At 39.2% G+C, this 17,531-nt stretch overlaps 1 protein-coding gene across 16 annotated transcripts in view; it reads left to right on the top strand.

The window, feature by feature from the left end:
* The window catches only part of ACACA (acetyl-CoA carboxylase alpha), a 328,053-nt gene that overhangs the window by 151,315 nt on the left and 159,207 nt on the right, over positions 1-17,531 (top strand). For all 16 annotated transcript variants that reach the window (XR_004269722.1, XM_032280776.1, XM_032280784.1 and 13 more), the window contains 12 exons: positions 1,244-1,414; positions 2,403-2,564; positions 2,908-3,071; positions 5,473-5,623; positions 6,374-6,477; positions 10,222-10,303; positions 10,727-10,872; positions 11,598-11,748; positions 13,343-13,477; positions 13,832-13,978; positions 14,774-14,962; positions 16,272-16,372. Coding sequence is in view for 15 of the 16 variants with exons in the window: in XM_032280776.1 (XP_032136667.1) it covers positions 1,244-1,414; positions 2,403-2,564; positions 2,908-3,071; positions 5,473-5,623; positions 6,374-6,477; positions 10,222-10,303; positions 10,727-10,872; positions 11,598-11,748; positions 13,343-13,477; positions 13,832-13,978; positions 14,774-14,962; positions 16,272-16,372 (1,703 nt within the window). In the remaining variant the exon portion in view is untranslated. The remainder of the gene's footprint in view (positions 1-1,243; positions 1,415-2,402; positions 2,565-2,907; positions 3,072-5,472; positions 5,624-6,373; positions 6,478-10,221; positions 10,304-10,726; positions 10,873-11,597; positions 11,749-13,342; positions 13,478-13,831; positions 13,979-14,773; positions 14,963-16,271; positions 16,373-17,531) is intronic.

Raw genomic sequence — 17,531 nt, 5'->3', positions numbered from 1 at the left:
ATCTTTCTTTTCTTTTTTTTTTTTTTTTTGCTGTTGTTAGTATGTTCTCATCTGCATCATTGAAACTGGCTTATACTATCATGACCATGTTCCAGTGACTAAGAAGGGAAAAGCCAGGAATAGAGAATGAGACATTTCCTTTTCAAAATATGACTTAGAGCTGGGCACTGTGGCTCACGCCTATAATCCCAGAAGTTTAGGAGGCTGACGTGGGCGGATCACCTGAGGTCAGGAGTTCAAGATCAGCTTGGCCAACAAGATGAAAAACCATCTCTACTAAAAATACAAAAATTAGCCTGACATGGTGGCACATGCCTGTGATTCCAGCTACTCAGGAGGTTGAGGCAGGAGAATGACTTGAACCTGGGAGGCGAAGGTTACAATGAGCCGAGATTGGGCCACTGCAGTCCAGACTGGGTGACAAAGCAAGATTCCATCTAAAAATATATATGTATGTATGTACACACACACACACACACACACACACATACACACACACACACACACACACACGAATGACTTAGGAGTTATGCAATCACTTACCAGTGCTGATATCCTGTTTGTCAAAACTTAGTCACTAACGAGGCCGGGTGTGGTGGCTCATGTCTGTAATCCCAGCATTTTGGGAGACCCAGGGGGATATAGATCACCTGAGGCTGGGAGTTTGGGACCAGGCTGGCCAATATGGCGAAACCTTGTCTCTACTAAAAATACAGAAGTTAGCTGGGCATTGTGGCGCATGCCAGTAATCTCAGCTACTTGGTGGGCTGAGGTAGCAGAATCACTTGAATCTGGGAGGCAGAGGTTGCAGTGAGCTGCGAGATCGTGCCACTGCACTCCAGCCTGGGTAACAGAGTGAAACTCTGTCTCCAAAAAAAAAAAAAAAAAATCTAGTTTCTAGCTAGTTAGCTATGTTTCTAGGAAGAAGAGGAGCATATTGGACATGCTGGAAACTGGACAAGAGCCTCTTCCTGTGTTTTTTTGTCTGTGTGCATTTATGTCTGATGGGATGTGGTTGCTTGTGATGCAAAGTGAAAAACACTCTTTTCTCCCAATTTGTCATTGAGGTTTTCATCCATGTCCAGGGATCTATAATAATCAGAAAGGGTGAAATGTGCTCTAATGTGGCTAAAAGCCTTTATAGCTCTTATGCACACTGAATAGTTGAGTCAGTGAGAGGCTGTAATGGTTCAGCAGTTGGACAAGCTGGAATACTTAAGTTTGCTTATCTCTCTTCTTTGAGTGTGCGGTGAAACTTGCCAAAATGGTGGGTTATGTGAGTGCTGGGACTGTGGAATACCTGTACAGCCAGGATGGCAGCTTCTATTTTCTGGAATTGAATCCTCGGCTACAGGTAGAGCACCCTTGTACAGAGATGGTGGCTGATGTCAATCTCCCTGCAGCACAGCTCCAGGTGAGTCTCCCTAATCTGGGTTGCGGAGCCTAGTGAAGTCAGAGAGGTCTGAAAAACGGGTTTAACCAGTGTCTGATGAGAGAAAAGCACCTCCTGTCTGAATCTCACCTAATTTTCATTTCTCTTTCAGGCTGTATGGATTACGCATGTGTGGGTTGGTTTTCCTGATGTAGTACAGACATAGGAATGTTATTATTTTTTCTAGCCAGATACATCTGATATAATGTGTCATATTTTAGAAATAAGTTTCAATAACAGTATGATTTATTCAATTATTTAGCTATAGTAAGCTTCACAACTTTGTATTATAATTATTCCCTACTCATTTTTTTTTTTTTACTAGTGTTCTTTATTGAAATAATTTTGCATCAGGGAGTGGTGGTTGAAGTTTTTCCTGACAAGATTGTGGTAGCACACATATATTTTTATAATTTGTAAAGTGCTTGCTGTCAATCTTATTGTCTTCTCTCAGCCCAGGAAACAAATATTATAGAAAGCAGCAGTAGTTAATGATAAGGTTTGATATTTTTATCTAACATTGTTTACCCACATTGAGAACATCTTTGGGTTCCTATTAAAGACTAAAGATTTATTTACTTCCTCCAGTGGTTTGCAGTGATGGAAGAGATAATTATGACACAATTAAGATTTTCTAGCTGTCTGGTTTGGGATAGCTATTAACGTTTACTCCTCCCTTGAATATTTTTATTCTCACTACATGATGGAGAAATGACAACAGACGGGAACTCATGTCTGTTGCATTAGGAATGTGGGGACTTCTTTAGGAGGGGAGAATATTCTAACTACTTATCTGTAGTGATATGTTGTATTTCAAGCAACTTAGTTGGTGATCGTAGAACATAGATTATAAAAATAGAATGTTTTAGGAAATGGCTCCAAAAATTTTTTTTTAGGTTATTGGATAGCCTCCACACTTTAAGGGAAGTAGCTGTGGAAAATTAATGATTTGTGTTTTATTACCTTTCAGATTGCCATGGGGATTCCTCTATATAGAATCAAGGATATCCGTATGATGTACGGGGTATCTCCCTGGGGCGATTCTCCCATTGATTTTGAAGATTCTGCACATGTCCCTTGCCCAAGGGGCCATGTTATTGCTGCTCGGATCACTAGTGAAAATCCAGATGAGGTAACCCATCACTTAACAGGTTTATACCTCCTTTTAATAAACCTTAATGTTAAGATAGTATCTGAGTGTATACTTCTGAAATATCTTGGGACATTCTCTGGAGAGGGAACTACAGAGGTTTCTCAGAGCAGGTAAGTAAATGATCATTGCTTCATTGGTCACTTAATCCAACTTAAGTCACTATAGAGTCTTTAGTGGGTCTGTAGCACTAGGTCTTGGACTTTATAATTTTTGTGTCTTTTCTGCTTCTGTGTGTGATTAACACAGAACTTAAACAGTGAATATATAAATGTTCTCTTCCTTCAAAACATAATGTGGTCTCTCCTTCTTTATTCTGTAACAGGGTTTTAAGCCCAGCTCAGGAACAGTTCAGGAACTAAATTTCCGCAGTAATAAGAATGTTTGGGGATATTTCAGTGTTGCTGCTGCAGGGGGACTTCATGAATTTGCTGATTCTCAGTTCGGTCACTGCTTTTCCTGGGGAGAAAACAGAGAGGAGGCAATTTCGTGAGTATAATAGCATTTGATTACATTTTAAAAAATAAATTTGTGTTAATCTTATGTGAAGGTATGAGCATGGAAATAGGAAACATCCGCAGTCAAAGTAATAATAAGAACAACCTTTTTGAAGAAATCTTGAATATCTTTAATTGCACTTGCATTCATGTTGTGTTAAATTATGTAGTGCTTGGCAGATGTTTTTCTGATTGTTTTTCTGAGCCTTTTAAAGTATTTTTCCTTTCAAAATTTTTGATAAATATATAAAATCAATTGCTTTAAAGGTATCTTATTTTTCCACAGGAACAGTATTGTTATTGAGGGGAGGTAGATCGTTGGCCAGGAACTAGATATCGAAAAAATCATATATTTTTATTTTATTTTTCCTGGTGAGAAGACGTAAAATCTATTAGCAGTTTTCAAGTACACAGTCTGTTGTTATGAGCCATAGTCACCATGATGTACTCTTATAGTCATTTAAAATAATAAAATTATACTGCTGATTTTATGAAAAGGATATAAAGACATTGTCTACATTGCTTATGTAAGAGACCTTAGTGTGCTGTAAAGTATATAACAGTGTATGCAAATATAACTGCTATATCATAAATGTTAGATAATATTCTATTAATCATAAACAATAAATATTAAATTAATAGCACTTTTCCTTGCCTAAAACCTAGGACTGAAGGAGGTAATTTTTTTTTTTTTTTTTTGAGGCAGTCTCTCTCTGTCACCAAGCTGGAGTGCAGTGGCATGATCTCGACCCACTGCAACCTCCACCTCCCAGGTTCAAGTGATTCTCCTGCCTCAGCCTCCCGAGTAGCTGGAATTACAGGCACACTCTACCATGCCTGTCTAATTTTGTCAACCTGTATTTTCTTCCCTCTGCTTCTTCGTTCTTGCTATTTCCTCTGTTCATTCATTCATTCTTTTTTTTTTTGAGATGGTGTACCCGCCGCTACACTCGGCTAGTTTTTCTGTTTGTAGTAGAGATGGATTTCACCATGTTGCTCAGGCTGTTCTTGAACTTCTGACCTCAAGTGATCTACCTGCCTGGGTCTCCCACCGTGCTGGAATTACCAGCATGAGACACTGTGCCAGGCCCATTCATTCATTCTAGTCAACAAATACTTACTATCTACTATGTACTGGTTCTGGCAGTCATTGAGGTCCAAAGTAGTAACTTTGTCCTCACAAATCTTTACAATCCAGAGGGTATAAGACAATTGGCAATTAAAATACAATGTAGAAAGTATGATGGTAGTTGGATTATTTAAGGGCATTGTAAGATCATACAGAGAGTCAACTAAGTCAGTCTAGTCGGGGTCTGGGAAGGCTTCCCAGAAGACAGTGACATCTAGATTGAAACTTGAAAAATTTGTAGAAGTAAGTCAAGTCAAAGGAGGACATAGAAAGGAGAATAGAGGTGGGCAACAGAAGAATACTTTAGGCTGAGGGGAATACCTGGACCACCTGGAATATGATTCTTCTCACAGTTATAATTATCAGCTATACTTTTAGACCATGTCAGATTCCACATTTTTCATAAAATCGTGAGGAGGTGAATTTATCCCTTCTTACAACCTCTCCAGGACTTTGCTTAAGTATCTTCACTGCCATTGATGATATTCTGCCATATATTTTGAAAGTGATTATTGTATGTATGTTCTTTCTTCCTTACAACCATAGTATGTGTCTTATTAGTATGAGGTACATAGTAAGTGTTAAAGTAAGTGCCTGTCCTGTGCAGGATAGACACTGGGCATAAATATACAGAAAAGCCCTATAGTATTTGAAATTCTGCTAACATTGGATCACTTTGCACTGGGAAGTAATAAAAGTAATGAGCAAAAGATTGCATAGATATCCAAAATGCAGTTTAAAAAACACTCACATGCAGTGTCAGGCTGATATATGACTGCACCCAGAGAGTTGCTTCACTGTATGGAAATCTTTAAATTAAGCACTTCTGAAAATTCATTGAACTGTATACTTAAAATAAGTATATTTTACGGTATGTAAATTGTACATAAAATAAATAAGGTATAAGGATAGGGAGAATTAATGCCCTCATTCTTGTTAGCCAACAATAAATGAATGGAATAAGGGAAACTTAGTAAAAGCTGAGGGTGGTTTGCATATAATTTGTTCCTTACTCATTATAATGAAATGTATCTGATTTCCTGATGCTCTTATGGTAATATCAGTTAGAATTCATAAGTTTACTGACTTTTTGCAAATTTTCCTCTTTGGAATGGATATGAATGAGCACACTTGCACCCTTGTTTGTGCAACTGCCTCTCTCCCTTCCCTCTCAAGATTCCAAAGGAATGAAAGTTCTTTAAAATGATTGAAAAACATTGAAGTGTTTTTTGCTGAAACAGATTGGCTTCTGTTCTTTTCCCAGAAACATGGTGGTGGCTTTGAAGGAGCTGTCTATCCGGGGTGACTTTCGAACTACAGTTGAATACCTGATCAAATTGTTAGAGACTGAAAGCTTTCAGATGAACAGAATTGATACTGGCTGGCTGGACAGACTGATAGCAGAAAAAGTACAGGTGTGTATTTCTCCACTTGCACAAACAGCTTCTGGGATTGGGTTTTTATAGACTTGTGTGCTCAATCCCTGTCACTAAATGAAATTGATCCTAATCTAAATGGTTCTTGATCTACCTGGAAGAATCTAGGAGTCAGTGTAATTTTAGCACTCTAATAGTTCCTGTGCTTGTGTAACACAGTCATTTTATGTTCTAGCATTATTTCCTAAGGTATATTTGAGGAGAGGCATGCAGAGATTGAAATACTTTTCTTTTTCTTCATTTAATGTTAAATCTGGTCCCTAGTTACCAACTTCCGCATCTACCAAATGCTGAAGAGAGAGGACTGATTTAAATCAAAAGTTATCACTTATTCCTCAATTCCTGGGGCTATCCTAAATTATCCAAGATTTTGTATAAAATTATTAGATTCATATAAATTGTTTGAAGGTCCAAATTTTGGCTATACACTGTTTTTCTTTGAGATTATCAGTAGCCAAATCTTTGTATCTTTTAAAATTTATTTCTGTCAAAGGCCTATTTTTGAGCCTTAGTCATTTTTCATTTCACTTCAAATGGTGCCTCTAATCAAATTCTAAAAGTGAATGTGTTCATTTCTATCTAAAAAATCAGTTGGGCAATGAAAATGGAGACTTTCGTTGATAACTGTTTCATCACAACAAATTCCATCACAACAAATCTGATTTCATTTAAGAGGCTGTGGTGCCAAGTGACCATGCATTTGATCTGCCCTCTTTTTCCTCCTTTCAGGCTGAGCGACCTGACACCATGTTGGGGGTTGTGTGTGGGGCCCTCCATGTGGCAGATGTGAGCCTGCGGAATAGCATCTCTAACTTCCTTCACTCCTTAGAAAGGTAGGCTTTGTTTCTTGTAGGCTATACAAACTAACCAAAGTTCCTGAGTACAGGGACTGAAGCTCAAAGACCCATTTATTCTTCTGTCCATTCCTGGCAGCTTATGAGTGCTACTTGTTTTTCATGGACCATGGTGGCGAGAAAGAGAGGGGATATTGACATTTACGGCAAATTATTTGGGGAGTCTAACTGCAGATTCTAGACATTAAGTTATACCACAGTTAGAATAGGTTGGTTCTTTAAAAACTGGAATCCAGCTGCAGTAGATATTCTGTCCTGAATAAGTATCAAATCTCCTCAAACCCTGGTGATAAAAATCTGGTATTTCTCCCTAGCATTGAAGCCTAAATATTTCATGTATTACCTGTACCACCTTTCAGAAGTAAATAATTAAGGCTGATATTCAGGATGACCTCTTGACTCTTTCAAGTAGAGGGTCAGACAACTATGGGGCTAAACTAATATCTAATGCTGATTCAGGAGACTAAGCTCTGCCTGAGTCCCCAGAGGAATGGTCCAAGTGGCTAATCATTTTAAAGCACTTCAATCACAGGCACTTTTATTTCCTTCTGTGTTGTTAGACTTATATCAATTCCCTTTTGAGGTTTCTGAAAGAAAGAAAAGAAACAAATTCTAAAAAATTGAACTGAGATTTCGGAGTTATTCAAGCCCTATGATAAGTATCTTTAACTATGTTACTCTCATGCAGTAAAACCTTCAGCAGCTTGACGTTTCTCTTCCGTATCGAATCTAAATCCCTTGGTGTGACTTTCAACTCCCTATATACATTGTCCCCTCTTACCAATCCAGTCCTACTTATTTCTGTTCTGCAATATATAATCCATAACCTAGTTAAATAGTTTTCTTATTTATTGGTGTACAAATGTGTCAAATGCAGTTTCCTCTACAAGCCCCCCTCCCTCCTTTTAAAATGCTTTGTTTTTAACTTATTTTAAAAACTTGTGTTTTGAAATAATTTTAGGTTTTTAAGAGTTGCATGAATAGTACAAATAATTTCTATATATTATTATATAATTTCTTTGCTCAGATTCACCAGTTAACTAACAACTTACCACCTTGCTTTATCACTCTTTCTCTACTTTTAGCAAAAGTTTTTCTTGATAACGTTTCTCTCCCTGGTAATATTCTCCCTTTCCTGTCCACCCAGCCTACTGTCTTTTTTTTTTTTTTTTGAGACGAAGTCTTGCTCTGTTGCCCAGGTTGGAGTGCATTGGCACGATTTCGGCTCACCACAACCTTTGTCTCCCGGGTTCAAGTGATTCTCCTGCCTCAGCCTCCCAAGTAGCTGAGACTACAATTAATTTTTGTATTTTTAGTAGAGATGGAGTTTCCCCATGTTGGCCAGGATGGTCTTGATCCCTTGACCTTGTGATCTTCCCACCTTGGCCTCCTAAAGTGCTGAGATTACAGGTGTGAGCCACCTCGACCGACCTTAATCCTTATCTTTAAGAACAGTTAACACATTCATGTGGTTCAAAATTCAAAGGCACAAAAAAGATGCAAAGTGAAAAGTCTCTCTTACCTCCCTTCCTTGGCCACCCAGTTTCCTTCCCCTATAGTAAATTCAAATTACCAATTTCTTCTCTAACCTTCCAAAGATATCCTAAACTGACATAAACATGTACATGTGTATTAGTCTGTTCTCATGCTGCTAATAAAGACATACCCAAGACTGGCTAATTTATAAAGGAAACAGGTTTAATTGAGTCACAGTTGTACATGCCTTGGGGAGGCCTCACAATCATGGCGGAAGGTAAAGGAAGAGCAAAATCACATCTTTCCTAGTGGCAGACAAGAGAGAAAATGAGAGCCAAGTGAAAGGGGTTTCCCTTTATAAAACCATCAGATCTCATGAGACTTATTTACTACCATGAGGACGGTATGGGGGAACCGCCCCCGTGATTCAAATAACTTCCACCAGGTCCCTCCCACAGCACATGAGAATTTTGGGAGCTACAATTCAAGATGAGGTTTGAATGGGAACACTGTCAAACCATATCAACATGTAATAGTTGTTTCTTCCCACCTCCTGATTTTTTAAAACTCTAATGGTAGCATACTGCAAAACTGTTCTTTACCTTGCCCTTTTCACTCAACAGTGTATGTATGTGTATGTATGTGCGTGTGTGTGTGTGTATATGTATATATATATATATATATTTTTTTTTTTTTGAGACAGTCTTGCTCTGTCGCCAGGAGCTAGGCTGGAGTGCAGTGGCGCAATCTCAGCTCACTGCTATCTCTGCCTCCCAGGCTCAAGCAATTCTGCCTCAGCCTTCCGAGTAGCTGGGACTACAGGCATGTGCCACCACCACACCCAGCTAATTTTTATATTTTTTAGTAGAGACGGGGTTTCACCATGTTGGCCAGAATGGTCTCTATATCTTGACCTCATGATCTGCCCGCCTCAGCCTCCCAAAGTGCTGAGATTACAGGTGTGAGCCACCATGCCCAGCCAACAGTAGTATATTTTTTTATAAGTGTTTATTAGTTCACATCTTTTTAATGTCTGTATATTTTGTTGCATATATGAAAACATGCCCAACATCACTAAACATTAAGTAAATCAAATCAAAACCATAATGAGATATCATCTCACACCCATTAGGATGCCCACTTGTGCACTCTTGATATGAATGTAAAATGATGCAGCCACTATTGAAAAATGGTATTGCTGTTGCTCAAAAATTAAAAATAGAATTACCATATGATCTGATAATACCACTTGTGAGTATTCTGAAATAATTGAAAGCAGGGTCTGAAAGAGATACTTGTACAGCCCCATTCATAGAAAGATTATTCACAGTAGCTACAAGATGGAAGCAACTTAGAGGTTTGTTGATGGGTGACTGGATAAACAAAATGTGGCATATACATACAATAGAATATTATTCAGCCTTAAAGAGGAAGGAAATTCTGACACATGCTAAAACATACATAGATCTTAAGGACATTAGGGCAAGTGAATTGAGCCTGTCACAAAAAGACAAATACTGTGTGGTTTTACATATGTGGTGTATCAAAAGTAGTCACACTGATAGAACTAGAAAGTAGAATGATGGTTACAAGGGACTGGTGGGAGGGGGAAATGGGGCGTTGTTAATGGGTGCAGAGTTTTGCTTTTGACAGTTGAAAAAGTCCTGGAGATTGGTTGCACAATAGTGTCCATATCCCCAACACTATAGAACTGTACATTTTGTAATGGTTAAGATGACAAATGTAATATGTATTTTACTCTAATTAAAAAAAAATCCATTATATGTTTCTTTCATAATTGATGTGATCAATTCCTTTCAAATGATCATTTAGGGCTGGGCACGGTGGCTCATGCCTGTAATCCCAGCACTTTGGGAGGCTGAGGTGGGCGGATCATGAGCTCAAGAGATCGAGACCATCCTGGCCAACATGGTGAAACCCTGTCTCTACTAAAAATACAAAAATTAGCTGGGCGTGGTGGCACATGCCTGTAGTCTCAGCTACTTAGGAGGCTGAGGCAGGAGAATTGCTTGAACCTGGGAAGCAGAAGTTGCAGTGAGCCGAGATCACACCACTGCACTCCAGCCTGGCAATAGAGCAAGACCCCATCTCAAAAAAAAAAAAGATCATTTAGGTTTTTCTAGTTTTTTATTATTCTAGGAAATGGTACAGTCGATAATCTTTTAGATTTCCTTATTAACTGTTAGAACTTTGTAGTAAGTGTCTGTCTCGTTGTTGTTCTTTCAGGGGTCAAGTCCTTTCTGCTCATACACTTCTGAATACAGTAGATGTTGAACTTATCTATGAGGGAGTCAAATATGTACTTAAGGTATGCTGAACCTCATTGGAGCTTGCTTGCACCTTGCTTTTTTAGCTATCTTTCTTTAGGTTGAGAGGCAGGAGAAAAAGTTTGATGTAATGCAGGGATGTGGGTGTTAGTGAAATTATAGTCATTGTTTGTGTCAGCAGCATTTGTTCTTCTATGAAAACTTTTTTGTTGTTCCTCAACTTGACATATGCCACCAAGATAAAGGAGAGACAGGGAACAGCCACAGCTGGGAAAAACTGAGGTTGCCCTCTTTGCTCACAGCAGGACTGAGCCATGCCCACAGACACTGATGCAAATAGCATCAGTGCCATGTATTTTCTTCCTCCTGACAGATCTTTCTTATCTGAATTTTTGAAGCATTCAAATTTTGTTTGGAGCTGTACCTAGAAGGGATACACTCACCCTCATTCTCATTCTCTGCAGGTGACTCGACAGTCCCCCAACTCCTATGTGGTAATTATGAATGGCTCATGTGTAGAAGTAGATGTACATCGGCTGAGCGACGGTGGACTGCTCTTGTCCTATGATGGCAGCAGTTACACCACGTATATGAAGGAGGAAGTGGATAGGTAAGTGGCTGTTTGAGGTCCATTTGCTGGTCATCTTATTAGCCTTATCGCTTATTAGTTACTAGCTCTTGAGATTTTTCCAGGCTTTTATTGGTACTCATTTGTAGTTAAAAATAGTACATGCACTTAAAAATATCAAAAGTATAATAGTGTTTACAATTAAAAATGTGTCTCCCTACCACTCCAGTGTATGTGGACAATGAAAAGTAAGTTCCTTTCTTTATAAGTTACTACTGTTAGAAGTTTCCTATATATTTGAGTAGAGATTTTAGATATGCCTATACAAGTTACATTCGTGTACACATTGTTTTTCCTTTAAATATATTTTCTTTAAATACAAATATTGAACATTGGTTATGATATTATGAGAATGAAATGAATTAACATGTTGAAAATGTGTAGAACATTGCCACAACATAGCTAGGGTTCAAGAAATGTTAGCTATTACATCATCAATATCTGTGTGTGTGTTTTTTTAAATGGTGGTACTTGTTATTTTTAATAGTCGTATAGTATTCCATTATGTGATTGTACTATAATTTTCTTAATCTGATTCTTATTGAAGGAAATTTTTGTTACTTGACATTGTAAACAAAGATGCAGTGAATGTTTTGTGTGTGTGTGTGTGTGTGTGTGTGTATAAAATCTCAGGATTTTTTTCTCTACCATTCTCCTTTACATTCTGAGGTGCTTTATTAGCTTACATACTTCCACTTGTCTCCTAGATATCGCATCACTATTGGCAATAAAACCTGTGTGTTTGAGAAGGAAAATGACCCATCGGTGATGCGCTCACCTTCTGCTGGGAAGTTAATCCAGTACATTGTAGAAGATGGAGGTCATGTGTTTGCTGGCCAGTGCTATGCTGAGATTGAGGTCAGGGTGGTGAATGGACTGTGGAATCATGGGAGGAGAGGGTAGGAAAAGGGTTGACTGAGTTGGACTAAGACTGAAAAGTGACAGAAAGGAGGCTGGGTGCAGTGGCTTATGCCTGTAATGCTTGCACTTTGGGAGGCTGAGGCAGGAAGATCACTTGTACTCAGATGTTTGAGACTAACCCAGGCAAGATGGTGAGACCCTGACTTTACAAAAAATTAAAAAATTAACATGGTACAGTGGCATATGCCTGCAGTCCCAGCCACTCTGGTGGTTAAAGCGGGAGGATCCCTTGAGCCCAGGAATTCAAGCGGCAGTGAATGGTAATTGTACCACCAGCTCGGCCACAAGTCAACACCCTATTTCTTAAAAAAAAAAAAAAAAGATAACAGAATGGAAATAAGAATGAAAAAGACACGTCAGTTGGCTTAATTGGAAGTATGAACCTTAAGATTTTTAAAACACATAAAAACACTTTGGCAAATGAGGAATCTCTAGCTCTAAAAATAGATACTAGGTATTAGAGCTTATGGAATGTTAATGCGTGCTAACTGCTAGCTATCTAGAGAAGATACATGGAACTGGGGCACAAAACAGACAAGTAATGAATATGATTAATTTTAAGAGAGCTAAGCATAGAGTGCAGAGGGTCACTTAACCCAAATCAAAGTAAGCTTATATGGGAAGATACTCTGAATGAAGAGACATTTGATCTTAGTTTTGAAAGATGGATAGTAATAGAGCAGGTGAAGAAGGGCAGGGAAGAGTGCTTCACATTGAAGGAATAGCATGTACACAGGCAGAAGCAAGAGAGCACAGTGTATTTAGGGAACTGCAAAATGTATTGGTGTGGCTTGAGCATAGACTAAGCTTTAATGGGGAGGGACAAGCAAAGATGATAAAGAAGTAATGTGAAATCTTGAATGTGAGGTGATGAAGGATCTTATAAGCCATATACTAGTAAGTTTACACTATCCTGGAGGCAGTGAGTAATCTCTGAACGATTTAAGTGGAAAACTAGTATGATGAGATTTGAGCTCTAGAATGATTGCTTTTAGTGACCTTGCTGGAGGTATATAGCAAGTAGGTAAATCTCTTAGGAGGCCTTTGAAGTACTTTGGCCCAGAGATGAAGAAGGCCTTACCCGAAGAGATGGCAAGAGAGGAAGATTTTTGAGAAAGATTTAGAAGATATACACGGATGGGTTGGTGATTGGTAGGTAAGGGAGAAAGAGGAGTGAAGAATGATCCTTAGCGTTTGGCCTGGATGTCTTAAATTGGATTCACTGGTATGAAGAGATTAAATTGTTCCTCACTTTCCAAGTACAAAACAAGTAAAATCATAAATTATGCCAAAATGGATTTAAAAGTAAGAAATGAGGAATGTCAATAACTGTTACTAATTCCTAAAGTGAGGTACTGAGAGATTTTCTAACTGCCCACCTTGATAGTCCCTAGGAGATGTTGGTAAATTCCCGTTTTTTTCTGGGTTGAATTAGCTGTGGCCCAACTTAGATGCTAAGGGAAAAATTGACCTCTTTTAAGCATTCATGTGTGTAAAAACAGATTAGACTCTAATTTATTTTTCACTATAGGTAATGAAGATGGTGATGACCTTAACAGCTGCGGAGTCTGGCTGTATCCATTACGTCAAGCGACCTGGAGCAGCTCTTGACCCTGGCTGTGTAATAGCCAAAATGCAATTGGACAACCCCAGCAAGGTTCAGCAGGTGAGTAGGAAGGCACTCCAAATATTGCTGTCTAAGAGCTAAAGAACTTGGTGGTTTGGAGAGGCAAGTGATTTCAGTGCTTGGTTTACCAGTGTTTTCTTTCGCTTTGTCCCCTATTAATCTTATGCCTTGTATTTGTACCTGTAGTATTATGGAACTAGAGTTTGCAAGAGTTACTGTAATACTAAGATTCCATAATTTCCTTATAATGTTTCCTCCATTGACTTCCCTCCTGGTAGCTGGGTATGGTAAAAGGATGTCTCGATTTTGAATGATGACTCTTAAGTTGCAGTGGTGTGTTTGTACCATAGATCAAAAGTAGTAGATGACGTGATCTCTTGTTGGGGTTGACAGGCTGAGCTTCACACGGGTAGTCTGCCACGGATCCAGAGCACGGCACTCAGGGGCGAGAAACTCCATCGAGTGTTCCATTATGTCCTGGATAATCTGGTCAATGTAATGAATGGATACTGCCTTCCAGATCCTTTCTTTAGCTGCAAGGTATGAATCACGTCTTTTGGAGAAGGGATGTACAAATAGGGCACCTATTCTCCAAGACAGTTGAAAGTCTCATAAGGATTGTTTAAGAGGGAAGAAAAGAAAGCTGTTTGGCCTAAAACTCTCCCACCTTCAGTTATGGGACTTGAGATCTTTAAATCCTTTTTTTTTTTTTTCTATGTTCCGTTAAACTGGAAATTAAGAATCCATGTTTCTTGTCCTTGTCATAGACTTCACATTTAATTGTGATTACTCCTTTTTTTTTTTTTTTCCTCTCGAGAAACTGGAGAACGGGGCAATGTTGGGTGCTTACATGGCAATTTCAAAGTACTATGTGATAGTTGGCCAGGTGTGGTGGCTCACACCTGTAATCCTACCACTTTGGGAGACTGAGATGGGAAGATTGCTTGAGGCCAGGAGTTTGAGACCAGCCTGGTCAACATAGCAAGACCCTATCTCTATTGAAAATTATATAAATTTTATATTGAAAAAAAGTAGTACATGATAGTGAACTCACATATAGTTGACTCATGAACAACACAGCTTTGAACTCTGTGGGTCCACTTCTGTGGATTTTTTCAGCCAAACATGGGTTAAAATTACAGTATTTTTGGGATATGGAGCCCACAACTTTTCATATACATGGGTTCCACAGGACTCAAGTATGTATAGATTTTCTTATATGAGAGGTGGTCCTGGAACCAATTTCCCACATATATCAAATGACAACTGTATATCTTTTTATTTGGGGAAATTATGTTAACTTTGGGTCCTGTTTTACCAATGCTTTCTTTTTAGGTGAAAGACTGGGTAGAGCGATTGATGAAAACCCTCAGAGATCCTTCCCTGCCTCTCCTAGAATTGCAAGATATCATGACCAGTGTGTCTGGCCGCATTCCCCCCAATGTGGAGAAGTCTATCAAGAAGGAAATGGCTCAGTATGCTAGCAACATCACATCAGTCCTCTGTCAGTTTCCCAGCCAGCAGGTATTTATAGGTTAACACTATCTTTATTTTTTTCTGGCTAACAATGCTTAAGTTCATATTGTAGGATTCCTTCCTATTTGTATCTTTCTTACTTTTTGGATGTTGTACTTGTATACTTTTAAGCATTGTATTCCTCACAAAACTACCTCAGTGTACAAACCCAGTAGTGAAAGTACTGTATGTGAAGTATAACGTATCTGTAGTTATGAGAAGAGCACACTTGGGCCATGCAGGCCATATAGCTTTGTTCCCGGGCTATTCTCTAATTAGAGGTATTTTCCTGAATTGAAGGTAGAGGAATGTTAGTAGTATTATTTATTTATTTACTTTTTGTGATGGATTCTAGCTCTGTCGCTAGACTGGAGTGCAGTGGTGCTATCTCAGCTCACCACAACCTCCGCCTCCTGGGTTCAAGTGACTCCTCTGCCTCAGCCTCCTGAGTAGCTGGGATTACAGGCACATACTGCCATGCCCCGCTAAATTTTGTAATTTTAGTAGAGATGGGATTTCACCGTGTTGGCCACGATAGTCTTGATCTCCTGACTTCATGATCCACCCACCTCGGCCTCCCAAAGTGCTGGGATTACAGGTGTGAGACACCATACCTGGCTGTTTTATTTATTTCTGAGACAGAGTCTCACTCTGTTGCCCAGGCTGGAGTGCAGTGGTGCAGTCATGGCTCGCTGTAACCTTTACCCCATAGGCCCAATGGATCATCCTACCTCAGCCTCCCGAGTAGCTGGGACTACAGATGTGCACCACTATGCCCAGCTAATTTTTAAAAAATATTTATAGAGACCGATATCTCACTATGTTGCCCTGGTTGGTATTGAACTCCTGGGCTCAAGTGATCCTCCCTTCTTGGCTTCCCAAAGTGCTGAGATTACAGGTGTGAGCCACCACGCATGGCCTATTGGTAGTTTTATTTCAGAGACATTCTTACTACCTTGGGAGTATCTTTACTCTTTACCCATAAAGCAGATGTACATGTAGGGAATATAGGTAGACAAGTGGGGAGTGAAGTTTAGATCTTGACCTTGAACAGATCTTGGTAAGATAATAGTTTCTGTAATGTAGTCATTAATTCATCTGGGAAAGGGTAACAAGGGATGAAATCTGCTTGTTTATTTAACATGAGCCCCTATATAATATAAACTATGCTCAGTAACTTCCAGCTGCTGCCAACATGTGAGAGATGGGAATTGTCATGTTATAACAAGAAGATTCCTAGTGCTGATGCTATAGAGGCTAATGCTTTGGGGCCCTTTGTTGGGTTGGGCCTCATTTTTTTCCCTTTTTTATACCTTAGATTGCCAACATCCTAGATAGCCATGCAGCTACATTGAACCGGAAATCTGAACGGGAAGTCTTCTTTATGAATACTCAGAGCATTGTCCAACTGGTGCAGAGGTAGTAACTTGTAACTTCAGATTCCCAGACCTGTCCATGCTCATGCCTTCCTTTCTTTTAAGTAGTTACCAAGAGATTTACCTCAGATTTGTCTTCAAGAAATTAGAAAGCACCTTATGTCTTAGAAAGTACCTTGTATCTTCTAAATATCTTAGAATTGTGAGCTAACTCTCATGCTCAATATTTCTGACTTCTTAATATTCTACATTTTTTCTTGTCAATTATTTATTATTATATTATTTTTTGAGACAGGATCTCACTGTGTCGCCCAGGCTGAAGTGCAATGGCTCAGTCATGGCTTACTGCAGCCTCAACCTCCTGAGGCTCAAGTGATCCTCCTGTTTCAACCCCCGAGTAGCTGGGACTACAGGCATGTACCACCACATCCAGCTAAGTTTTATATTTTTAGAAGAAGCAGGGTTGTGCCATGTTGCCTAGGCTTGTCTCAAACTCTTGGGCTCAAATGATCCACCCACCTCAGCCTCCCTAACTGTTGGGATTACAGGCATGAGCCACTGCATCTGGCCTGTCAATTATTAAGGTACAGAAATAGTGTTGTTTTATTTTACCTTGCCATTTTGATGATGCTCCTAATTTTTCTTCTGGTACAGGGCCCAGTATGACATTTTTTCTTCTTAGATTATGGAGCCAATTGTATTAGGTTTGTGCAAAAGTAATTGTGGTTGTTGCTGTTAATACTAAAGGGATAGTCCCAGAGCATTTTTATTTATTTGTTTACTTACCTTTTGGAGACAGGGTCTCACACATCACCTAGGTTGTAGTACAGTAGCACAATTTCAGCTCACTGCAACGTCTGCCTCCCAGGATCAAGCGATCCTTCCACCTTAGCCTCTTGAGTAGCTGGGACTATAGGCACATGGTATCATACTTGGCTAATTTTTTAATATATATATATTTTTTTTATATAGGGTTTTGCCATGTTGCTCAGGCTGGTCTGGAGCTCCTAGGCTCAAGCAATGCTCCTGCCTTGGCCTCTGAAAGTTCTGGGATTACATGTGTGACCTACAGCACCCTGCCTCACAGAGCACTTTTAATTTTAAGATGCTTATAAATTTTTCAGGTATCTCAGCCATTTCAAGAGTATGATGATAATTTCTACTTAGCAGTTAGAAACTGAATCAAGGTGTTGGTAGGTGGG

The sequence above is a fragment of the Sapajus apella genome, unplaced genomic scaffold, assembly GCF_009761245.1.
Source record: "Sapajus apella isolate SASKATOON/1434 unplaced genomic scaffold, GSC_monkey_1.0 scaffold12, whole genome shotgun sequence".
Classification (NCBI taxonomy): domain Eukaryota; kingdom Metazoa; phylum Chordata; class Mammalia; order Primates; family Cebidae; genus Sapajus; species Sapajus apella.
Note: the sequence above shows the minus strand (reverse complement) of the source record. Positions and strands in the feature narration are given on the sequence as shown.